The following is a 27,256-nucleotide window of genomic DNA, read 5'->3' as shown; positions in this document are numbered from 1 at the left end:
TATAAATATACAACATCTTCTTTATCCAGTCATCTGCTGATGGACATTTAGGCTGTTTCCATGCCTTGGCTATTGTAATAGTGCTGCTATGAACACTGGGGTACAGGTGTCTTTTTGAAGTAGGGTTCCTTCTGAATATACACCCAGGAGTGGGATTACTGGGTCATACGGTAAGTCTATTCCTAGTTTTTTCAGGAATCTCCATACTGTTTTCCATAGTGGCTGCACCAAACTGCATTCCCACCAGCAGTATAGGAGGGTTCCCTTTTCTAGACAGCCTCTCCAGCATTTAACATTTGTGGACTTTTGAATGATGGCCATTCTGACTGGTGTGAGGTGATACCTCGTTGTAATTTTGATTTGCATATCTCTGATAATTAGTGATATTAAGCATTTTTTCAGGTGTCTATTGATCATTCATATGTCTTCATTGGAGAATTGCTTATTTAGGTTTTCTGCCCATTTTTGGATTGGGTTGTTTGTTTTTTTATTAAGTCATATGAGCTACTTACACATTCTGGAGATCAAGCCTTTATCAGTTTCATAAGATGATTGAGTTCTTACATGGCTTATTGAAATTCATCTCCTTGCTCTATATCACAGATCATAACATGCATGTAAATGTATACAAAGTCCAAATGAATGGGCACATGATGGGTGGAAATTTTAGTATGTCCCAGCATATTCACAGGTATGCGGATTAGGTGACATTGAGTTATGTGGATATTAAAGACAGGGAGTGACCAACTGTTAATTGCAAAGTTTCATATTAAAACTTCCTTTATTATAGAAAAAGTTTCATACTGCATAAACATTCATAAATAGGACTATCATATAATATATAATGTAATCATAGCTTTGCCATTAATTGGTTTTAAGATTTGTTGTAAAACACAATGTATTTTAAATTACAATTCTGAAAATCTTACAGTAATTGCTGATGAGAAGTGTAGGGTGAAAAGGATAGAGTTTTTCAGGTTTTGATTTTGAATTTTCCTGTGTAGCTTTTAAATGTAATTATTCCACATCAATATCTTCATAGATTCGATTTTTAATTTTAGGAGTGTTTCAGTTAATATTATTTTGTAAAGTTACCACCACTGGTACTTATTTTGCATAGTCATTTAGAAATGGAACACAGTTGAATTATTGGTAGACTGAAAATCACTAAATTGGAGTGTTTAAAAGGCTAGAGTTTCATTTTTAAAATTATGTTACATTTTGTAAAAGTTTGTGAATATAACTTCATTGAAAGATCAAATTTTAAGAGTAACCAAACTGTGTACATATCCACAAGCATATTTACAATTTGACTCTTCACAAAGATTAAGTTATATGTAGATTTGAATTAATTACAATTCGCCTTTGTTTTGGTACATATAATTAAGAGTTGACTATGCAGATTTCATAGTTTTTATCCCCAGTGTCCTATATTAAATTTGGGACATCAGTTAACCTCTTCTGTTGACAGTGTTACGAAGAATATTATGTGTTATTATTAGTAATGTTAATCTCTAAAGCTAGAACTGAAGTTAGTAACCTCAAATAGGTGTTCTTTTCCTGGTGGCATTTGCCTGCTAACTTCTTGGTTTGTAAGTGTACCAACTGTTCAGAATCACATGAACATCATCTTCACTTTCCTATAGAATGAATGTAAAAGGAAATGCAATGAACAAATTGCCTGATAAAATTTCTGTTTGAAATTGTAATTAAATAAGAATATGGAGGAGAGTTAGGTGTAATTTGTCTAAAGGTAGAAGGAAGTTTATAATCTAATAATCTCTTCAGACTCATGATTACATCTTGCACTGTGATGCCCTCTTCAGGTTAATATATTTAAAGACATGAAAACTTGAGGTTACTTGAAGATAAATAATTTATGGGAAATGAAACCACATTTAGCAAATAAAATTATCCATAAACTATAAATAACAACAACAGTATCAACAGTAACCAGCTTTGATGGGATGGCAGTTTAGAGGTGCATTTTGAAACTTTGTTTGGCTCTAACAAAATTTAAAATGCAATTCTCTTTGACAGAGAAATTTTATCTCTAGAAATATACCTTACAGATATCTCCTTTTACAGGTATCTCACATAAGTATGCAGCAATAGTTGTACGAAGATGTACTTAGGACATTTGTAATAGCAAAACACAAACATCTTCAATAGGAACAGGTTTAAATAAATCAGGTTTAAAAAGATGTACATCTATATGTACTGCTATGCAAACATGTCTAACTTGCATTAAGTAAAATTTTTTAAAATTTAGATTGTATAGTATGATTTTATGTAAAAACTATTTGTATGCATGAGCGTGCTTTGTTTATACCTATTTTTAAAGGATACCTAAGAAACTATGATATAATTCAACCTCTGAAGAGGCTAACTGGAATTTGATAGGAAGGGGAACTTCTACTTTTTACCTTTATTCTTTTATGCTGGTAATATATTTTAAAAAATCAATATTGCTTTTATAATCTTTAAATAATAAAAAAGCCAACAAACAAAAATAAATTGACAATCGAGCACCCCCTCTACCCCTCCAAAAAAACCTACGAAGCTGCTATACAACCAAAAAAATGGCATAGTGGATTTTTGTTTTTGTAATACTATCTTTATCCAGAAAATAATTTGAAACATATAGTTGCTAGTTTCTGTGAATAAATGATTACCATATTGATGCTTTTGAAGAAAACTACTATGTTATTTTTAGTGTTACATTACAATTAAAAGTTTAATAAAATACTTGATATGCTGGGAAATTTTGAGCTCTGGTAATCAAAGACTGCTTAGAATCTTGACCACTTCAGTGTTATATCAATAGAAATCCTTAAAGATAGTTCATTTTATACTAAATTGAGAGCATTTAATGAATTCTCAAGATTATTAGGATTTCTTTCTAATGTTGGATATAAAATCCTAATTTTAGTATATATTTAAATATACATAGATTAATGTATTCATAAAGATATACGCATAAAATACTTGTGTATATAGAAAGTATATGTTATATATAACATGTATAACAAAATACATGCGAATCCTATTTTATTGAACCAGCAATGACTAAGTATTAATGGAAGAAATTTTCATACGTGGCTTGTCTTTAGAAACATAATGTTAAAGCACAACAATTTTTAATAAAATGTATGAAGTAATAAAAAAGTTTACCAGATCTACTCTTTAGGCTCTTAGTTTAAATGAAAACCAATATACAGAAATGAATATCAGAATGATGATTAATCCTACTGAGTTAAAAAAAAGTCTGTTTAGAAATTTCAAGTCAAATATTGAATTCATATTTTCACATAAAAATGTTCCTCCTAGAAGATTTTGTAATTAGTGGAAAATGTATATACCAGTAAAGAGAAGCATGCAAGAAAGATATATTTACTCATAGAAGTAACAGTTTATTAAGAAACAAACAATGAATCATCTTTATTTGTGGATTTTATATAAACCTAGCCTATGGATTTTTTCCCCTCTGAATTTTTTCCCTTACAACTTTTTCACCTGGCAACAATAATGAATAAAATTTTAGTGGCAAGCTTTCTTTTAAGAGCATATATGCCTTGCCTAACACATATGATAAAACCAAATAAAATACTTATACGGTACTAAGAAAAATCAAATGAAAACATTTTTTTTCTCCAATATGCTAATTAGTGTAGAGGCCATACACTCTGAATTCCACAGTCCAGTATCCCTGGATAACTTGTTCCTGTATCATTCATAAGCTTGAATGTATTCTGGGCTATCACACTGGGCTCTGAAAACCTAAAAGTTACACTTACTCTGTAAAAAGACTTCCTTTGTTCATCTGTCTCCTTTCCCCAAAATGCATTTTCTTTAAAATTATAGTACATCTTAAAAAATACTAACCTGAATGTGATGTGGATTCTTCTGGAAAGAATTTTTATTCCTTTTCTTCCTGATGCACATAGTGAATAATGTTTGCCTTATTAGACAATGAACAATCTTTAAGAACAACAAGGAAGGCCCTGAGCCAATTTTTCCCTTCTTTCGATTATGGCACCAATATCCTATACATTACAGCCTCCTCCCAAAGAAAATGACTCATTCGTTCGGAGACAAAACAGTCTAACCTGACAACATTCTGAAATATTTTGCCCTCTCTTCATAACCTCTATTTACTAGACCAATTTTTTCCTCACTCTGTATCAAAATAGGAACTCAATAACTGATTTCTTCTTCCTTGTTGGATAAATGGATGTGAGAACTTCACTCCAGATTAAAATAGTGAAAATTTAAGAAAACAGTGCTCTTAGTGTGAAGGGCAAAGCCAGTGATTTTCATAGAACTATAGAAAGCATATTTAATCAGAAATAATGAGAGCCAAGATATAATTCACTCTCTGCAAGAATCCTCATAATCTGACATTGAACAAGTCACTTAAACTCTCCAGACTTCACTTTCCTCCTTTAAGTGATGGGGCTACATCTTTAAATTTCCATTTAATTCTTTATTTCTGCTTTTGTATTATTTTTGTGTTAAATGTATCATGGTATGGGTAGAAATAAAGACAGGCTATAACAGTTTTTGTGTGCAAAATTTTTAAGGTGTATCAGTTTTCTAAGTAACAATACTTTAAACATAACAGTGAGCTTTATTTATTGTTAAACAGACCTAAACAAAACATGGTGATCATTGGAAAACTAAATTCTGCTCACTTCAGTATTGACCACTTTTCCTGGGACAGTGATTTCTTTTCATTGTTAACCATTGGGTAATGTGTCACCTTAATCACAATTCACTAAGTGCCAAAAGTTTACTTTCTGAGGGATCTCTCTTTAAGGTCAATTAAATAAAAATGTCAAAGCCAGTACTGCTACGATTGTCGCTACATAATAGTCAAATTATGTTTAGCCTCTTTGATTATAAGCAGTGGTCAAAAGTTGTTGAAACCCTTCAAGGTGATTTTGAAGATGGAGAACTGCTGGAGCTACCCAGGCAGCAATCAGAAACAATTAGGAAAAATGTACCAAATGCTTCATTCTTTCTCTAGACTACATTGCAAATTACATTTAATATTTCAGGCTTGTTGCATTTTAAAATAAAGCCTCCAACTAAGCAATTTTCAAGACACTCAAAAGATATTGCTTAAAATTTTTTTATTGCTATAGAAATGAAAAGAGTGATTGTCTATGTTGATTAGCTTGAAGATTGCTTTGGGAAGAATTTGACAGTTCTAGTAACATTCCCATTATAATTTACAACCTATGAAGAAGAATTGAATACTACGTTGAACATCAGTATAGTTTAAAGCTTCCTTTTTATCTGATAATTTTATTCTACTAGTTTAACATAAAGAGGGGATCCTTGTAATGTGTATTTTAATGCATATATAATTTATCTTTATCATGATTCTTTAAAATTATTCTCAATTAGATCAAACATAAATACATAGTAAAATATATCAAAATATTTACTGATGCCTACTATATGCACATTTTTCTTGTGCTAGTCAGTTTGGTAGATACAAAGATGAAAAGAAACATCATTTAATGTCAAAGGACTCAACAGTTTAGTAGAAAATTCACAAGAAAAAAGAACAAAGAAAACTTAGCGCCAATGACTCTTTCATTATGATAAGTGTGGCTAGTACTATTTCGTTTGCTTGTACATAAGTGCTAACTAGAGGCTCTGTATACCTAATACCGTAAACTACAGCAAGTTAGGAAAGTGGTCCCACACAATATTTTACGTTTAGAAAGGAGGATTGTAATTGAAATTACATTACACTTGGAAATGTATAGGAACACGCTTATATATCAAGAAGAATTCCATATTGGCAAGAAGACTCATTTTTTACGGACCAAAAAAAATTTTTTTTTTGATTTGAAGGCCAAAATTTTAATTACTTTAAAATAAATGGTTTAAATCAGTCTAAAATCCACTGGCTGTCAAATTATCCAACAAAATAAGATTCAGTGGTAGTTAGGATTCAGTTAAAACACATTCTCATTTACTCATTCATGAATTCAGTTAAATATGTATTATGTGTTTACTAGGTGGTAAGCAATTTGTTGAAGTATTAATGATACATAGAAGGATAACTGCACCTCCCACCACAGCTCCTTCTGGTGAGAGTGCTGGGGTAATACAAATCTATATATGACTTCTTTGTGAAAAAAAATCTAGTGTATTTATCAACAACTCTATAAAAAAGTGCATACCTTTTAACTGGTTAATACCTTCCTATGGTATTAATATATTTCCCTTTAGTTGAATATAATTCAAACTTTAAAATGAGAATTGTGTTGAGTTTGTAGTGTGGAAAATGCTTAGATTTATAATGTGGAAAAAACAAAAAAATTAAAGTATAATTCTGTAAAACTATACAAATGAGAAGAACATTCAGATTTTAGAAAATGATAGTTGTATTAGCATGGTGGTGTTTTAGAGGATCATTTCAATGTTTTTGAAGAATTGTATACTATTTAAAAATAATTAATAAAATATCTTAATGTATAAAAGTAGTCCCAAGTTGGAACCCTTGTGCATTGCTGATGGGAATATTAAATGGAGCAGCTGCTGTGAAAAATTATATAGTGGTTCCTCAAAAGTTAAATTTGAAATCACCATATGATCCAGAAATTCTGCTTCTGGATAATACCCAAAATAATTGAAAACAGAGACTTGAGCAGGCATTTTTACACCAGTGTTCATAGCAGCATTATTCATAATAGCCAAAAGGTGGAAACAAAACAAGTGTCCATTGATATAGATGAACAGGTAAACAAAATGTGGTATATACTTACAGTGGAATATTATTCAGCCTTGGAAGGCAATTCTGATAAAGACTACAACATGGATGAACCTTAAAGATATAATGCTAAGTGAAATAAACCAATCACAAAAAGACAATACTGTATGACTCCATTTATATGAGGTACCTAAAGTAGTCAAATTCATAGAGACAGAAAGTGAAATGGTGGTTGCCAGGGTCTTGGAGGAGAGGGAGTGGGGAGTTGTTATTTACTGGGTTCGAGAGTATAAGTTCTCCAAGGTCTAGAGATGGTAGCACAGCAGTGTAAGTGTACTTAATGCCATTCAACTGTGCAGTTCAACATAGTTCAGCTGGTAAATTTTATGTGTAATTCAGCACAATTAAAAAAATTTAAAAGGTTAAAATGGTGCATTTTATGTTCTGTATATTTTATTAAAATAAATGTGTTTTTTAAGTGGTCCCAAAATTATGGATGGATTTCTAGTTATGTATCAGAAGTTCAAAAAAGGGTTAGATTTAAGAGTACAGGACAATGAAAAAATGAAATGCATAAAGCAGTTGGAAAAGTAATTTTTTAAATGGTTATCACGAAATTCTATTTTGTGTTATGCTCAAATTAATGATTTGAAATCTGTTCTACTTATTTTTCATGCTTTTCTTTTCTAAGCGCATGTATGTTGGTTAGGAGCAGAAAATGTAATTGTGAGACCAAAATGAGCTTTTAATGCTTAGTCACAATTTTAGAAGTGAAAGGAGATACTTATTTTAGAGTTGAGAAACCAGAGGTCCAGAGAAGTTAAGATAATCTAAGTAGGTAATGATAGATATAACTAGAACGGACCCCTTGACTTTTTTTATGATGTTGTTTAAGCTTTTTACCATGTAAAGCAGGGCAGAGTCTAATCTTTTTTTAAAAAATGGATCTTATGAAACATTCAATTATTTATTTTCAGTTAGGAAGTTCTTATGTCAAACATGAATTTCCTATGGTATAGCTCAAATCTATCTTTTACTTCTGCTTTTGACGTTTTTAAGCAGTTGTTAACTTCACAACTTTTCTCTTCCAAAGCCATTGTTCCTCTGATGGTAAGAGAAGATGCATTTTCTTTTACTTTTATGAACGTGATGGCCAGATATCCTTTCTACCCCTACTGTAAGAAGTAGGGGAACTGTATTTTTTTAAATTACTCTTTAATTGTAGGACTCAAAATAGAAACAATATAAAATATGTCCTAGATTTTATACACTGCACTTAGTCAGAACACTTTGGTTGCAAGTGACAGAAATTGAAGCCCCCCCAAAGAATTTATTGGCTAATGTAATTGAGAAGTCCAAGGGTAGATCTTAAGGAAATACTGCATCCAAGGACTCAAATACCACTGTCAGGACTTTCTCTATCTTTTGGTTTGCATTATTTTATGTTTCAAATGGATTCTCTCCTAGTGACAGGCAAATACTGTCAGAGGCATTAGACTCATGTCCTCCTGGTTAAGCAATTGCAATGGAGGAAATAAAGAATTCTTTCTCAGTGTCCATATCTCAATTTCTGGTCTTATGTGACTAACCCTATGATTTGCAGCTGCAACAGTAACACATGGAGTCAAGGAGGAGTTTCCCAAAGGAATCTAAGAAAGAGGGCAGGAAAATTATCTGGGCAGACTAAAAGAACTACTCGCATAGTCTACTCTACCCACTTTATAGTATGTGAGGCAACTTTTAAAGACATTTTAGATAAATTAAGTATCAATGTTCCTGTTCAACTCCATTGAAATATTTAAAATTGTTTACTGTATCACACATTTGTTTTCTTTTGGCTGTTCAGCATTTGAATTGCATTCATTTTGGAATTTGCTACTGTTGGAGGCTTAGTGGGAAGGCAGGCCACATCTTCCCCCATGGAAGCTGAAAAATAACAAAAGCTTTTAAAAAATTCTCATGACTAAACTTTTGGCAGGAAACCGAAGATTGGCCATCTTTCTGGAGCTTTCAGTGTAAAACATGGGAAGCAAAGAAGCAAGAGTAGTTAGAGTCCATTTTGATGGCAGCAGGAACATCCAGGGCCCAGCAGCACTCATGTAGCAGCAAAATATTGACACCTTAATTGAGTTGTTCCTGTGTCACGGCACTGCTATGATTCTGACCACTTAGCTTCCCTTGGTAATTACTCATTCTGTGAGCCTGGTTCTCCAGCCTTCTTGTTGATTGTGTGAGCTACTCAATATCCTACAAATTCCTTTTCTTTAGATTAACCAGAATAACTTTCTTTTCCTTGCTACTAAAGCCAATGACTTGTACAATCTGCAAATTTTTAGCCAAATAATTTTGAAGTGGAATTATTTTTTCTTTGGTTATAAATATTGATGAATTTAAGTATGATCCTCTTCTTTCATCTTCTTGATGTGTTTAACAGCTCCAAATTCTAGAGTTTATTTTTCAATGGCTCCTTTTTTTTATACTAATATTAAACAACTTTGCAGTGACCTAATCTGACTCATTTAGAAGTAGTTGCTGCCTTCATTTTAATCCTTCATTTTATACTCTTCCCTAAGATTTACATTTCTTCTTTGCTTTCTTTGTCATTTGTCACTGAGTCATATTTGTCTGCTAAAATTTTAATACAAAAATCCTTTGAATTTCTTTTTTGGTATTGTTCCTATATCAGAATTGGGTTGTGCTTCATGTCATAGAGAAATCACAACAACAATGGTTTAACAAGATATAAATTTATTTCTCTACCATTAATGAGTCTGGATTTAGGTACCAGGGTCAGTATGGCAGTTCCATGGGCTGGTGGATCCATCTGTTTTATTGTGTCATCATCCCTAGGGTCTTTTCCTTCCAGATCCATCTTGTGCTCCTCCATCATATTTTTGTCCCAAGCCACAAGATGAAGGAACGGGGAACTGTTTTCCTTTCCCTTTTAAAGGAGATTCCAGAAAGTGTCTATCCAATGCTACCACATATATATCATTGGCCAAAACAAATGGCCACACTTAGCTGCAAGGGAAGCACTGTACCTAGTGAATAATCAGAGTTCTTTTACTAAAGGAAAATGACAGAAGAGATGCTGGGAGGTAACTAGCTGTCTTTTCTTTAATTTCTACTTCTTTTGCCTATGTCACTAAGTAACTTATCACCTCTTTTAGCTAAGACAGTTTATTTTATGTTCTAGGACTACTTTGTATATTTTTATTCAATTAGGACAGTAAAAACTTGGAACAAAAAATCAAAATAGTGCTCCTTTTGTAATAAAAATCTTATTTTTTGTAATTATAGTTTTTATCATATAATTATTCTTATTCCAAATGCCTGCATAGAGTGGTTTGATTTTCTTACCAATAATTGCTATTAAATCAATTATTTTTAAAATATGATGGCTTCATAATGTGTTAATTTCTTATAAAAAGAATGCATATTTAAAAATAAACTATGTTTATTTTTATTATTTTGTAGATTGTGGTTTTAAAATAAAATACAGAGATCCCTAAGACCTTACTGAATCCACAATCTCATGAATAATGTGTGAAATCCAGTAGTAGTTGGACTTACTACCTATATTAGTTTTGCTCCTACACATAAGCATCAGTAAAATAACAATTTGAATCAGGAACATTGTCAAAAATATACATTTCAAATTCCTTATTCTTTTTTTTAATTCATTTGAACATACATAAAGTTGCAAAAATAGTGCATTTCCCTTCACCCAGCTTCCCCTAATGTTAACATTTTGCATAACATTTTATACAATAGAACAATGATTGAATCCACACTATCAACAGTTATAAATACTGTTAACTGATGTGTAGTCCTTATCAGATTTCACCAGTTTTCCCACCAACGTTCTTTTTCTGGTTCAAGATCCAATCCAGGATCTCACATATTATACTTAGTTGTCATGTCTCCTTAGTTTCCTCCAATCTATGACAGTTCCTCACTTTTCATCATTTAGTACCCTTGGATTTTTTGAAAAGTTATTGGTCAGTTATATGTAGAATGTACTTCAGATTTTTCTGATATTTTCTCAAGATCAGAGTGTGTATTTTTTACCAAGAATATTACAGAACTGATGTTGTGCCCTTATTAGTGCATCATATCAGGGTATTAATATATCTTATTGGTGATGTTAACTTTGATCACTTAAAGTGGTGTTTACCAGGTCTTTCCTCTGTAAAATTACTATTTTTCTATGTGTAATTAAAAAGTATCTTGTGGGAAATTCTTACAGACTACTCAAATATCCTATTTATACAGCCATCTATTGATTTTAGTATTCATAGATGACTCTTACCTGCAACAGTTACTACTGTGTTGTTGGCCATAGTCATCTTCATTTTTCAACATATTTTCTTTTCACACCACCAAGCGGTTCTCCAGTTCTCAGGGAACAATGGAACAAATTTAACTCAATTCTGACACTATCTATCTGGAGATAGTATTAGATCCCACAGGGTAAGGGCTCAGTCTCACAAGAGTGGCCCCACCTCAGACACCAACTGCAAGTTCAGGTTGTTACCTGTGCTTCTGACCAACTAGCTGTAAATTGGAGGTTCCTATGACCTCCTCCTCAGGTTTGATTAAATTGCTAGAGTGGCTAGAGTGGCTCGTAGAACTCAGAGAAATATTTATGTCTACTAGTTTATTATAAAAGATATTATAAAGGATACAAATGAACAGGCACATAGTGTAGGGTTGGGAAGGGTCCCAAGCACAGGAGCTTCTGTCCCCATGGACCAACATTGTGCCACCCTCTCACCACAAGGATGTGTATACTAATCTGGAAGCTCATCAAATTCTCATTGTTCAAGAGTTCTTTAGATCTTTCATCTCCACCCCCACCCTACTTCCCCTTCCCAGAAGACAGATTGGGGCTGAAAGTTCCAATACTCTAATCACTTGGTCTTTCTGGTGACCAGCTCCCAGGCCATCATCCTAAATCATCTCATTAGCATAAACTCACGTGTGCTCTAAAGGGGCTCCTTATGAATGATAAAAGACCCCTGCTATCACTCAGGAAGTTCCAAGGGTTTTAGGTGCTTTATGCTAGGAAGCAGGGACAAAGACCAAATATATTTCTTATACCACACAATCTATTTGAATGTAGGAGAAAGTTATTTACTCTCATTAGAAACAAAGATCTGTTAATGTGAGTCTGATTGGAAATTATTTTCATCAGTAGGTTAAAGCTATGGCTGAGATGTTCTGTGAAAGATACAGGAAAACTGTGTGCAAATGCTGAATTATTTGTGGCATTTTCTACTTCAGCTGAGAAAAGCACAGATATATGATCCAGTTATCTCTATGTGTGGGGTCAGTAGGATTCTTGATGGGAGCAAGGAATTTCTGGGTTGACTCTTAGTTCTAATCCTGCTTTTCTCTTTGTGCAGAATAAACCTTGGCCCATAGCAAAGGATGGGGAAAGCAATGTAAGTAACAAGGAGTTAGGACTCCCTAAATCTCCAACCAGCTCATATATATATATACACACACACACACACACACACACATACACATACACACACGTATACATACTGTAATTAATATATATTTCATATCTTGGCTATTATAAATAATGCATATTGGGGTGCAAGTATCTTTTCAAATTAACGTTTTCATTTTCTTCTGATATATACTCAGCAGTGGAATTGCTTGGTCATATGGTAGTTCTATTTTTAGTTTTTTGAGGAACCTCCAGACTGTTTTCCATACTGGCTACCCCAATTTACAATCCCACCAACAGTGTACTAGGGATCCTTTTCTCCACATCCTCACCAATATTTGTTATTTTGATTATGACTATTTTGCCAGGTGTGCTGTAATATCTCATTGTGGTTGTTATTTGCATTTCTCTGATGATTAGAATGTTGAGGATTTTTTTCATGTGGCTTTTGGCCATTTATATATCTTTGGAAAAATGTCTATCAAGGTCTTCTGTCCATTTTTAAATTATGTTGTTTTTTTGATGTTAAGATGTATGAGCTGTTTATATATTTTGGATATTAACCTTTTATCGGTCATATCATTTGCAAATACTTTCTCTCATTCTATAGGTTGTCTTTTTGTTTTACCGATGGTTTCCTTTGCTGTGCAAAAGCTTTTAAGCTTAATTAGGTCCCATTTGTTTATTTTTGCCTTTGTTTCTTTTGCCTTAGGAGACAGATCCAAAAAAAAAATTGCTCTGATTTATGTCAGAGTGTTCTGCCTATGTTCTCTTCTAGGAGTTTTATGTTTTCAGGTCTTACATTTAGGTCTGTAATCCATTTTGAGTTTATTTTTTTCTAGGGTATGAGGAAATGTTTTAATTTCATTGTTTTACATGTAGCTGTCCACTTTTCTCAGACGGCTTATTGAAAAGACTGTCTTTTCTCCATTGTATATTCTTGCCTCCTCTTTTGTAGATTATATGACCACAGATGTGTGGGTTTTCTGAACTCTAATCTGTTCCATTGATCTATGTGTTTTTGTGCCAGTACCATGCTGTTTTGATTACTGTAGCTTAGAAGCACAGTCTGATCAACTGAAGATTTGATAAGAGAGTCTTTGTAACTGATTTTTTGGTTTTCAAGATGGTGAGGTGTAAATCTTTTATAAATGTGAAAGAACAGTAAAAGTATGATGCATTGAAATAGAAGTGATCTAGTATATAGTAGGATGGCTTTTTGATTTATACCATTCTTTTTGTTAATTGTGTATTCTCTATGCTCTGCTATAACATTTTTTATGTGTTTACTTCTTTAATACACAGACCATTTAGTTGCAATAAGCTCGATCACATATCCAAATGTATAAGTGGATTTATAGCATCAATTTTTTAAACTTATAGTTCATAAGTTTTTAATATTTTTACACAATCTTATACCTTCATTTAAATTAGTGAGTAGATTTTATTTTATTATTTATTAAAAATCATTTTTATTCTTTCCTCCACAAACATTATGGAAAAACTCATAAGCATAATGAATAAAATTTACAAAATTCAGTGGGAAACAAAACAGCATGTAATTATCAATAATTGATCTCAAGGCAAAATAACTTAAACAGTTATGATCCACTAAGGGAATTCAAGCTTCTTTATAGCCAAATATCAAGAAAATTACTCTGGATACCAATAGTCTGCTTTGTTTTCATTTGATTTTTCCCCATCTAGGATCACAATAGTATTCTTTATTGATTTTTGAATATAATTGAAAATAGCTGATAAAAATATGCAGGACCTAATATTAGAAACAAATATCTCACTTTTTAAAGTTATTTTTGAATTACAAGAGAAAAGTGGTTTCTAGCCAAAAACTAATTCCGTTCATTTTTGTTTCTCCCATGAAAATAATACTCTTTAAAAAGTAAGTTTGGTTTTTATTATCTTTAATAGCTGTTTACGATGATTTATCTTCTAAATATTGAAGTGACTGAAATATTCATGTTATAGGTATATATCTCTCCCTACTCTTATTTTCCTACAATGCATTGAAAAAAAAAAACCCTGGACATAGCATTACATTAAAACAGTTCATGACACTAGGAAACTGTCTGAAGTCTATTGTAGCTGTCATTTAAATTCTTGATAATGTCAATAGTATATAGTTAATACTAAATCTTAAAAAGAATAAGTAGGTATAAAACTTTTAATAGCAGAACAATTAAAGGATGACATTATGTGGCTGACATTTTCATAGTTATTCTTTTGGGGAGGTAACAATGGCCCAAATTTTTAACATTAACAAATATTTGGTCGTTAGTTTTATTTCATTTCTATCTATAAAAGTTTTAGATCTGTTTCGATAAATATACTCATGCCTTCACTCAAAATGATATAACAATATAGTAATGCTTCAGTTTACTATACATGAAAATATTATATCTTCACCTAACTTGAAAAATTATTTTAGCATCTTAGTAAGTGAAGGAACAGACACAAAATGCAAGCTGAAAACAAAAGCACAAATCAGGAATTTTGGCCATAAGTAACTTTCAAGGTTATATCCTCAATTCAGGGCATGGTCTACAGAATTTTCTTCAGCTACACTTCTCTAAAATTGTAAATCATGTACAATTATTACCCGAGATACTATAAATCATTGAAAATAAAATTTTAAAAATTTATTCTACTTACTAAAGCAGGAAAGTATGCCAATACATATATTATAGGTTTTCCCAAAATGTAGAAAACAAATCTTCTGATTGAGTTCTAGCTAATTAAAAAAATTAAGCCACTTGATTATTACAAAATACCCTATTCTATGAGTTGCATGTGATTACTAATTAGCTTTCTTTTTCCAAGTTTTTTTGTAATTGTATACTTACACTTTTTCCACTAACCCTAAATTAGGCTTTTTTTTCATTTTTGAAGGATAGAAAGTTTGACATAAATAGTGTACTGATTGCTACAGACCATAATATTAACTTGTTACAATTATATGAGACCTATATGTTGTATTTTTATTTGCATGTGTATGTGTATGTGGTGTTGCGGCCACCCCAAAATATGCCTAATGGCATATTGAACATTTTGAATTAGTTACTTAAAATATGGCCTATGCAAGAGGGGCACATTGACCCCCATCTAATTGTCTCCCTGAAGGCAGGAAATAAATTTCCCATGTGAAAGGTGCCCTCATTGTACCTGGAGGAAGAAAGACACAGGGCATTCAGGGCCCGGAAGCTTGTATAAGCAAACCTTGTTACTTCCTTACTAATTTACTACCCAATCCCAAACTTTTCTTAAGTTCCTTACTAATGAAGCACCCAAACCTGAGTTTCTTTGTCCTGTCAAGTCCTCACAAATTTGTTTATGTAAAAAGATATAAAAGCTGCCTGCTTTTGGTCACTCTATGAGCATCATTTTATGATCTCCCATGTGCACAAAATAATTTGGTTTTTCTATTGTTAATCTGTCTTGTGTAAATTTTATTATTAGTCCAGCCACAAGAACTCAGGACATGTAGGGGGGAAATTTCATCCCCTGTCCTAGACAGTGGTATGTATACAGTGAATTCATGGATGTACACTATGTTGTTGCTTAAAAACTCCAATGATGGCAATTTAAAAACTATTTTGTTGCTAATAATGACTTAATACCTAAAATGGAACAGAGTTGGTCACAAGGCAAATTAACCAGGGAAATATGCCAATTTTGACTTCATTTCCATCCTATTGAATGACTGCATTTATTCTCTTTAGATTTAAAGCTCTTCGTTCTACTGTTCCTCAACACTCTTTATAGAATTCCAGCTTGCTTTTCACCTATCTTTTAACAGTTTAACATAGATGGCTGGATCAAGTCCATTGTTCGAATTGTATGTAGCTTAAAAAGCTCTGCAGTATTTTACTCTTTCCATTGTATCTGGCTTCCCTGAATGCTCTGCTCACTGCATTTTACTTCTATTCTCTCTGTTTTCTAAACCCATTTATGCCTATTCTTTCTGAAGACAGTTGTTCATCTGGGTGCTCAAATTGACTTCTCCTCATTCTATTTTCTTAACTAAAAATGTACCATTAAGGTTGATTGAAATCATTTAAAGAACTTCATAAAAAAAAATGAAAAGCCATAAGAAAGTAGGCTACCAGTGTTTATAAATACTTGTTTTCAGCCAAATGGATAGGAAGAAATAAGAAATAATTGGAAATGTAAAAATGTTATTGATATATTTTTTACAGATTAGTCTTTTTTGGTTGTTCTTTGAGAAACACACATAAAACATCTGGGTGCAGGGAGGGAAGGGGAGTATTATGTTATAATTAACGATGAAACAAATAAGGAAGTAGTAGAGCCAAACTACTAAAATTATCTAAAACATTTTCTAGAAAAATAATGTTTTATAATAAGATGTAAAACATACACATCTGTGATTAAAATCTACAGCTTTTAAACCACATGACCTAAATTTTTTTCTATTTAAAATATAGATAATATTATTTGAAAATAATGGTTTACAAAACCATAAACTACAAGTGATTTATTTAAAATCATCACTGACCTTTTTTATCCTATTTGTAATGTTTAAAAATGGAACTCTACTGGCATGAAATACTTTTAAACATTTGGAAGTTCATTAGATTATAAAGCTAAAAACCAGAAGAAAACCCAGAATACTATTTGTGAAAAATATTTCACATCCATTTTAATTTTATTGTTTGATCACAGTATAATTAAATTTTAAAAGTTACCAAAATATGTTATCCCAGTGGATTTTTATTCAGAGCATATGGAAATACTCTTATTTTAAATGATACAATATAAGGAATAAATTCTAATTTTAAAATTAGTATTTCAGAATTACCAGTATTTTACATGGAAAATGATGTTAATGAATTTACTTTTGGAGTTTCCTAAAAGAGCATATAGTTAAGGTAAGGCCTAATAGATTACACATAAATAATAATTTGATTTCAGGAAATTAACAGTTTCAAAGCTACTTCTAAGTTCCTTTGAATATACTATTCTAATTTTAGGTTACAGCATTTCATGCTTCTGCTATAATTTATTTTATTTTAATTACAAGGAAAAATCATCACCAAAACAAAATTTTAAGATTAAAAAATACACATATTGGGTGTGAGAAATGTCTTTTTTGTAGTTTAAAAACAATTTTACCCATAAATTAAAGAAAAAGTAATAATATAGTTCATATTTGTATAAGATAAAGACAGAAATAAAACATTAGTGATAAAGTAACTGCTTTTTGCTGACTTAGTTCTAAAAGGCAATTGCAAACTAAAATTGCAATTTGGTATAGGTTTTTCTTTTAAAATACTTCAATAATGTGGATGGGTCTAAAGAGTATTATGCTAAATGAAATAAGTCAGACAGAGAAAGACAAATACCACATAATCTCACTTATATGTGGAATCTAAAAAACAAAACAAATGAAACAAAATGGAAACAGATTCCTAATCAAGGAATGGGTGGTTGCCAGAGGGGAGGCTTGTAGGGGTGGGGGATGAAATAGGTGAGGGAGATTAAGAGGTACAAATCTCCAGTTATAAAATAAATAAGCCATGGGGATGTAATACACAGCATAAGGAATATGGTCAATAATATTGTAATAACTGTGTATTGGGACAGCTGGTTATGAGACTTTCTATGGTGATCATTTCATAATGTATGTAAATGTCAAATCACTATGTAGTACACCTGAAACTAATGTAATATTGTACATCAACTATATTTCCATTTAAAAAAAGAAAGCAAAAAAATTTTCAACTTATGGAGGAAAGTACAGAGAGATGAGCAAGAAAAGTAGTCAAGCACTTGGAGGTCGTCCAGAAGCTCTAAGTTTTATAGCAAAGGAATAAAAAAAACCCCAGCCAGTTTCTATCCCAAAACAAACCAATATGATTAAATTCACTGAATAACCAACAGAACTCAGCCATAAGTGTTTGCTTCTACTCTTATAAAACTATAAATAATTTACTTCTTTTTATGTAAGTAACACTTAATTGAAGCTGAGAGCCCACAGCATGATTAACACTAGGAACTAATGTTTTAAAACATTAAACACCTCTCATAATATGATAGCTTATGAATAAACAGTGAAATGACATGTTAAATATAAGGATTATTTTAAAACTAGTTATGAGTGCCTACGAACACACACAGACAGAGCCACACTAAATATTCTAGGCAAAAATATGTTCACAACCATAGTTAATTTTGTGTCAATAGTAGATAAATCAAGTACATAATAAAGAATTAACTCTAGTCAATCTTCATAAATAGAAATCAGAAGATCACTTTGACATCATCTGTATGCGGTTCAGCATTATAGGCACTTTTGTCTATAGCTAAAGTGCCCTAATTTTTAGCTTTCCAGGTTGTTAATGGACATGTCCTTTAATTTAAAACAAGTCATATAATCATGCATATAACTGCACGCGAAATAAATCTTTCAAGACATTTGCTGGGGGCAAAGAACTAATTTTACTGTAGAAATTATATATTTCCTTAAGCGAAGTACACTGAAAGAGAATGAATAAATAGTTTACAGGTTTTACACACATTAGAGCTCTACAGAGGCTGATTAAATAGCACATTAGGAAAAATTAAATGTCAATTCACTTGCAGTAATCAAAAGAACAATGAATTAAAAAATCTAGGATTTGGTGTGTTATCTTTCCCTTCTAAAATCAGTTTCTTTATCTATAATTGGAGACAGTATATGTCATATCTACTTCCTAAGGTTGTAATTAGGATAAACCAGGTAAACTGTGGATTAGTGGTTTATAAATGTAAAGCACTACCTGTTTGTTTTGTTACAATCAATTGTGAAGTATGTTACAAATAATTTAAAATTTCACAGTTTGTGAATTATTTACTTAAAAAATAATTTAGAGCAGATCTGAAGTCACGCCTGTCAAAACATCTCTCATATTCAATTATATTCTCGTTTGTTTTGTTGAATAGGAAAGGGATGAAGTTACAACTATTGTTTTAAGAACTGCGCATAACCAATGGCTTAACCTAGCAAGGCATTCCCAGGGGAGTATGTTGCACATCATGTCAGTATCATCTGCTATCATGGCAGAAAAAACTTGAGAAATACTGTGCCAAATCACCTTAATAATCATCCCCCTCATTGCTTTTATATGAAATTGTTTATTGTATATTTACATTAAAATATTCTTAAGGTTAGATCAGTTGGCTTTTTTCTGTATAGCAACTAGCAAGCTTAAATTCATGTTTACTATTATTCTTAGTGTTACTATGTTTTTTAATATATATATTTGGGGAGGTAATTAGGCTTATTTATTTATTTGTTTTATACAGAGGTACTGGTGATTGAACTCAGGACCTTGTGCATGCTAAGCATGTGCTCTACCACTTGAGCTATGCACTCTACCAATTGAGCTATACCCTCCCCCACTTCATGTTACTGTTAAATTATGAATTATAAATTAACTTACTTTCCAAAAGAAATTCAGATTTAATTAAAATTTATAATAAAAAATCTCAAAATGTAACAACATGTACATAAAAATCAAATGATAGATCTCAAATATATTACAAATGTGTAGGAAAAACTTCTCAAAGAAAGAATGTCAGATGTTAAGTGGATTCTGGATAATAAGTTATGTTTTTCCTGCTTTATAACTACTTTATATTTTTCTATTCTTGTAGATTTTTCTCCAGTGAAAACCTGTTACTTTATTTTTCCTACCTAGTTTATTATTTACAAAGACACTTTATTATAAAAGTAGGATATATTGAGTATTTATTTATTTATACATAATTATAAGATAAAGAAAAAGCAGATGATGCCAAGTTAGTTGCAGATAGTTAAGAGCAGACATCACAACACTGTAATGAAAGCAGTTGTCAAAACTAAAGGGCGATAAAGACATCTTCTGGACATCTTAAGAACTGCATAGTTGCTTTTTAAACAAAGGACCATATTTCTACCTGAGTAATAGTTGTTTAAAAACGACACACTAAGAAGGGTAAAATGAATCTGTATTCTGTTTGAAGTTTTAAATATCACATAATTAAATTACAAACATACAGCATTTAAAGAAGAAAAGATACAAAATTGTTGTATACACGTTGGAATTCATTTCTAAAATATCCTTAACACTATTTCCAGATAGATTATAAAATACAAATATTTTAGTAAAAATAATTTATTTTCATGTAAGGAACACATAAAACATGGAAATTGCATCTGGTGTTGAACCACTACTTGAAAAATTAAAGTGGAATACTTCATGAATCATGGAGCTCAAAATATGATCGCCAATTTAATCATTAATTTAAAGAAATGTACTTAATAAACAAATTCAAAACCATATTTGATTGATTTGTGATATGTCCTAGTACTATGGAGTATAATTGCTTTAGAAAAATTATTTCCAGTGAAATAAAATTTTTGAGTCCAAACTTTAAATGTGTCCACTCAGTTTGAACATGTGTTTATTTAGTTTAAAACCCACTCGTAAAATTATATCACTATGGGCCCATTTAACAAATTTTGTATGTGAAGTAAGTACTCTTTTATTCTTAGAGCATGAAAGGCTGGTTGCACCCATAGTTAGCCACCTTCAGGAAGTACTGTTGATACCTCTGATTCGCATCTCTAAATAATTCTTAGAGTAGACCGTGTTTGAAGGTGTTATTTTCAAAGTACAATCCTAAAAAACTTATCTGTAGTTTAACTAGCAAAACTCAACTTGCTCGAGTAATAGTTGTGTTTTGTAAGAAATATATGCTTTAGCTTTAAGAAAGCTCAGATGAAAAAATATTCTACAAATGAAAATATGCTTATTTCCTAAAATTACTTTTCTTAGTATCTTTATATGACAGGCTAAAAGGAAATTTTGTAACTAAATTCTTCCAGTACCACGACTAATTATTTGATTCTCTGGACTTTGTTTTATATCGCTTGTATCTTTTCAAATTGTTTTATGAGATAATTATTTCATGATTTTTCTAACACAGAAATTCAAATGAATAATTAAGATAACTGAAAAAAAGGTAAGAGGGGTGATTTTAAATAAAATTCACCTAGATTGTTAGAGATTATCTTCATGTGGAACCAAAGTGCTTCAGTTAAATAAGTAATGTGATTATATATTTTTTCACTGGCACTGTCTGCTAGTTTTTTCACAACTTCTAAACAGAAATAGATTACTTGGTGTATATACATTTCCCTTTAGGCAATTACATTTGATTTGATCTTGGAAAGTGGACACCAGGAATTCTGTCAGAAATAAAATATTTATGAGTCAAATAATGATGACAGTTTCTTAATGAATCAACTAACTTAATTCTGCAGTAAATCATTTCTATAATTTATATGTGTATAATTTCAAAAAGATAATACAAAAGAGAAAAATGTCTTGTTTTTGGCTATCTATAAATCAGATCATCATGAAGATAACCCAGTGATGTCAAAATATCATATCAATATATTACACTCAATACATACTTACTCAGTAGGACACAACTGATTATAAGCAGGGAAATCAGTGTGGCAGGAGTCAGGCCTAAGCTAGACCTGCTGGTCACTATAACAGATGCTGCAGAGCTTGGCTACAAAGAAGCTGGAGGACAAGCAATAACTGGAAATGTAGGTGGACAGGTGTTGAGCAGCAGAGTGGATTCTTACTGAGAATTCTTACTTACTAGCACGTTCTTAGGCCATGGGCAGGCCTCTAGAGCTAGGGTCCAAACTGGAGGAAGGGCAAGTGGGATTATAAGGAGAAGTTTGAAGAATTTACATAATTCTCAGCCTTTGTGAATTCAGAGTTGAACTTACCTGTTGTTCAGAATTATGTGAACTGATTTGCATATCCAGTGAGTAGACGTGACTTAAGAGAGAATACAATTAAAAGTAGTTCCCATAATTATTTCAGTGCTCCCTCTCATAAGTGCTAGGTGAGCACTATTGTACCTTGATAGCCATTTCTAAACCTTTTTGAATTATTATGTATAAATACTGGACTTCGAGAAAGGTTTGATGAATGTGAGAAAAGAAGCCTTATGCTACTTGACAGTTTTTTCCCCACCTCTCAGAGTAAATATATTATACTATATAATAATATTTCCTATCTTCATACATGACTAGCAAATTTGGGAGGCTTTTTTAATGATGAGAAATGATATTAAAACAGAATAGCTCTACCTTCCCTCATCTTGGTTGCTCTGGTACATTTGTGCAGTTGGAGATGCCATATCCTGATGTGATAAAAGAGATGGAGAAAGATTTATCCCTCTGAGTTGCCGAAAAGCTATTTCTGCATGGATGCTCCGAGGATTATTTGTCAGAATTCCTGCATTCTTGTTTTTTTGGTCTGAAATTAGGAATTATGAAACAATGAAAACTATTAATAAAGTAATTACATTTGGTTATCCTTCAGCTGAATATATGCTATATATATTTCATAAAATGAATTTAATATTTTAAATAAAAACATAGAATTGGAATATATTTCCAACACTTAATGATGCTTAAATTTCTCTGAGCTACTGAATCAATTTGATACTTTCTTGGTAATTTTAAAAACTATAAATATCCAGAGCTGTGTGCTATAATAAATGTACAGGTAAAGTGACCGTAATTTTCAAAATAGAAACTGGGGCAATAGTCAGAAAATAAGAAAGAAATAGACTTTTCTAGTATCCTGAAAAGTAGTTGCACAATTAATCTTAAAGAAAGATAAAGGAGAAGAAAGTTATGGAGATGAATTTCGGGTTGAACAAATGCCAAAAAAAAAAAAAAGATATTGAAGACATTCCTAAAGATGATAGTGATGACACTGTACTATCAAGGAGGCTAATAACAATTTGGCATGTGCAGCTCTATTGATAGTTATATCTACTGGACAAACCATAAAAATTCTCATTATGATTAAAGCCTTAAAGCCATAAGTATGTAGAAGTATGAAAAATAAATTAAACAAGCAAACAAAAAAATATCTTAACAGAGTAAATTATGCTGGGTTTCCTTTAACTGAGTTTTCTTTAAAACTAATTGCATAGAGAGATCTACTAGTCTTAGCAGGCTCTTAGATCACTTTATCATTATTGTGATGTTCAGTTTTATTGTCTAACTGTGGTTTGAAACAAAGTGGGATGTTAAAAAGAATGGAAGAAGTGAGCTCTCAAAAAAGGAGAAGCTACCCCCAATTTCACCAAAATGATAGGCAGTGAAGATCTGGAGTTAAGAGAAAAGTCTTGCTCTAAGTCTGAATTAAAAAATATATATATAATAGAATGAATCATTTCTATGCCCTTTTTCTTTATTTTTAAAATTAAAAGATTTTTTTTCTTTTTCTTTTTTCCTTTTTATATTTTTTTATTGAAGTATAGTCAGTTACAATGTTTTATCAATTTCTGGTGTACAGCATAATGCTTAAGTCATACAGGAACATACATTTATTTGTTTTCATATGCCTTTTCACCATAAGTTACTACAAGACATTGAATATAGTTCCCTGTGCTATAAAGGATGAACTTGTTGTTATCTGTTTTATATATATTAGTTAGTATATGCAAATCTCGAAATCCCAATTTATCCTTTCCCCTCTGGTAATCATAAGTTTGTTTTCTATGTGAGTCTCTGTTTGTAAATAAGTTCATTTGTCTTTTTTTTTTTTAAGATTCCACATATAAGTGATATCATTTTTCTTTTTATTTCTTGCCTACTTCACTTAGTATGTCAATCTCCAGGTCCATCCATATTGCTGCAAATGTCATTATTTTGTTATTTTTTATGGCCGAGTAGTATTCCATTGTATAAATATACTGCAACTTCTTTATCCAGTCATGTGTCGATTGATATTTAGGTTGTTCCCATGTCTTGGCTAGTGTATATAGTGCTGTTACCATGCCCTGTCTTTTTAATATACTCCCTCCTTTGGAGATCTACCTCTTAAAATTCCTCCCTACTAATAGCTTCATGAATATTTTACTTGTGGTTTCAAGGATAAAGTTTAATCTCTTTGTAAGATACCTTTTGTACCCCAAGAGTCTGTTGTTACCAATATTTTTAAACCTCTGATTTCTACTTTTAGCAGGATGTATTAATGAACTGGTTTTAGAAGTCATTTGCTATTAAGTACACAAAATGAAATAACAGCTTTGAAAAGAAATGTCAAGAAATAATTATGCATATATCACAAAGTTCAAATTGTAAGCAGATGTTTAGTTACAACCTGCTAGTAGTTGATCAGAACCAAAAAATACAGTAGATTATTTGAAATGAGAATGGTCACATGAAACTTGAACAAATATTCACTTTTAGGAAATGTACGTTTAAAATATGCAATTTTAAGTAGCAATAGAAACCAAATAGATTTTTATTTCATATAAAGTGGGTTTTTTGTTTTTGTTTTTGTTTTCATTCACTCAGCAACTGTCAAAATACCTTCAACTTCAGGAGTTAAAGTGCAGTCAGATTCCAAGTAATGGCTAAATCCACCAGGCAGAATTATATTTGTTATCTTTATGGGAGGAGCTTTCACTTGGCCAAATGATCCACCATCCACAGGAGAGTTGGTAGCAGGAATAAACTACATAATAAAATAAAAGTTAAGAACACCTTACATCCAAAACTCAGATCAACAGTTTTAGTCCTTACCACAAGCCCCACTTGATAATCAAATTACATTTTTTTTAGATCAGAAGTTATATGCTTGTCTAAATTCTACAGTTTGTATGGAGCAAAAACTGAAAGTCTTTTGGTCCCCTGAGCTCCCTCAGAACCTTATGTTTTTTTCAGACTGCATTGTACTCATCACTAGAATCTAGTGTGATGGTATCTTCCCCTTTCCAAGGGAATTAACAAGGCTAAGTGTAGAATTAAGAAAATGAGAATTAAGCCTTTCCCCTTTGTAATGCTTCTTCTTTTTTCTGAATAGGACTTTTCTAGATGGTAAGAGTTATATCTTCTGCATCTTGGTTTTCCTCACATTACCTAATCAGGTGCCTTGCAGTTAATTAGTTTTTCAAAAACAAACAAGTAAATAAAATGGGGAGTAAGAAAAGCATCTTGTAAAAATCACTTTTAAGAATGTGCATGGTAAAAAAAAAAGAATGTGCATGCTAACTTTCTAAATAGTGTTTACGTTTTAAGTTAGTTGAGGATTAAGAGGCTTTTAAAAGAATTTCAGGAATCAGCAAATGGAGGAGAGAAGTATTTTAGGCGGGAGATTGTTGGTTTCCCTAGAAATTTATGCCTGCTCTGCTTCAGTAAGACTGACCTTGCTTATACTTTAAAAAACATAAATTCTCAATATATGATTCAGTTTATTTAGAGATACAGGCTTTTGCCATTTGTGTAAAATTACCAATTTTCTTCATATTTCAGTAAGTGTAACCAAAATGCAGCTTTCTATGGGCACTAAGGTATCAGACCTTTTACTAAAGCTGGTCCTAAATTCCCTAATTCCTTTGTGAGAGTTTCTTCCCATCACTAATCTAGAATGTTGTCAAATTTTCTTCTGAAACCAAAGCACCAAAATGTCCTGGTTTAAAAGACAACTTAATTTACTTAATTTATTTATTTGGTGGGGAAGATAATTAAGTTTATTTATTTATTTTTTAATGGAGGTACTGAGGATTGAACCCAGGACCTCATGTATGCTAGGCATGCACTCTACTACTGAGCTATGCTCTTTCCTTTAAAGGACAACTTTAGATTTCATTTATTCTCTTTTTGTCTGCTGTTAAATGAAGAACATTAGCAACTAAAACAAAGAAAAATACACTAGACTGAACTGATAAACTTGTAAAGTATTTTGTTCTTGTGTCTTCAGAACAGCTCAATGAAATAATAGCTCAGTTTTGTTCTAGCGAAGAAAATAAAAATTATTGCTTCTTAAAATAGATTTCTCTGAAATAAAGACTTTAAATACCCCCTTTATTTTACTAACATGTGCAGATGAATAAAAAGCCAATTTTTAAATAAAATGTTTACATATAGAATAAATGGAAAGATAATTAAATTCTTATGTATGGCACTGATTCAAATGGCAAGAATATGTATCTAGAATCACTCAAAGTAATGTCATAGTATAGTAATGCAAAGAACCTTAGTTCACTATATGAGAAATAAAAAACAATAGCCAACAGCAAAACCTTTAGTGAAATACTCATCAGTTACTAAAATTTGAGTTTATGGGGGTTTTTTTGCTATATTAATTAAACCAATTAAAATATATGGAAATTGTGATCTTTAAAGTTGCTCTAAGTGATTTCTTTATATGTAATTTAGTGAATATTTATGAAATTTACATGGAATTTTTCAAATGTAGCCAACATTACCATAAAATAGAATTTATAGATTTTAATGGGACAATTTGTATAGGCCTCTCACTGGAGGCCTCACATATGTGGAACTTTAGACAGAATAATATCCCCTTCAAAGATGTCCACATCCTAATCTCCAAAATCTGTGAATGTTTTACATGGCAGAAGAGACTGTGCAGGCATAATTAAGGATTTTAAGGTGGGGAGATTATCCTGCATTATCTAGAGGGCCCAACACAATAACAAGGGTCCTTGTAAGAGGGAGGTAGGAGGGTCAGAGTGAGAGAAGATGCAGTGATGGAGGCAGAGGTCGAAGTAATGCCTTTGCTGGAAGAGGTTCCAGGAACGAAGGAATGCAGATAGCCTAGAGAGGTTGAAAAGGCAAAGGACAAATTCTCTCCTAGAACTTCCAAAAGGTATGCAGCCCTGCGGGTAATTTTGATTTTAGCCCAAAAAACTGATTTTCAGACTCCTGACCTCCAGAATTATAAGATAGTAAATTTGTGTTGTTTCCGGTCATTAAATTTGAGCTAATTTGTTACAACAACAATAGGAAACTAAAGTTTCCTTCAGTTTTCCACTTCTGGAAGCAATAAGTGACTTGCTCATGGAATACAAAACAGGGAAAAGGAAAGGAAGCTTAGATCATTGAATTAAATTTTATTTATTTGTTCTCTTTTTAAAGGCAAGAGCCTGTGACAGTAATTTTAGTAGATGGCATTAGATGGTGCTCTCAAGTTATGTCATACAGATGAGTAGCTAAG

The 27,256-nt window shown here is 31.7% G+C and overlaps 1 protein-coding gene across 3 annotated transcripts in view; it reads right to left on the bottom strand.

Moving 5' to 3' along the window:
- Positions 1-859: 859 nt before the first annotated feature.
- Positions 860-27,256, bottom strand: part of LRRC9 (leucine rich repeat containing 9) — a 104,605-nt gene continuing 78,208 nt past the window's right edge. For 2 of the 3 annotated variants that reach the window (XM_072963151.1, XM_072963152.1), the window contains 3 exons: positions 24,610-24,754; positions 22,366-22,534; positions 860-1,640 (listed from right to left, as the gene is read on the bottom strand). In XM_072963151.1, the coding sequence (XP_072819252.1) occupies positions 1,616-1,640; positions 22,366-22,534; positions 24,610-24,754 (339 nt within the window). In that variant the 3' untranslated portion in view covers positions 860-1,615. Of the gene's footprint in view, positions 1,641-22,312; positions 22,535-24,609; positions 24,755-27,256 lie in introns of those variants that run through there. The other variant, XM_031679105.2, reaches the window with a different exon arrangement.

The sequence above is a fragment of the Vicugna pacos genome, chromosome 6 (assembly GCF_048564905.1).
Source record: "Vicugna pacos chromosome 6, VicPac4, whole genome shotgun sequence".
Taxonomy (NCBI): Eukaryota; Metazoa; Chordata; class Mammalia; order Artiodactyla; family Camelidae; genus Vicugna; species Vicugna pacos.
Note: the sequence above shows the minus strand (reverse complement) of the source record. Positions and strands in the feature narration are given on the sequence as shown.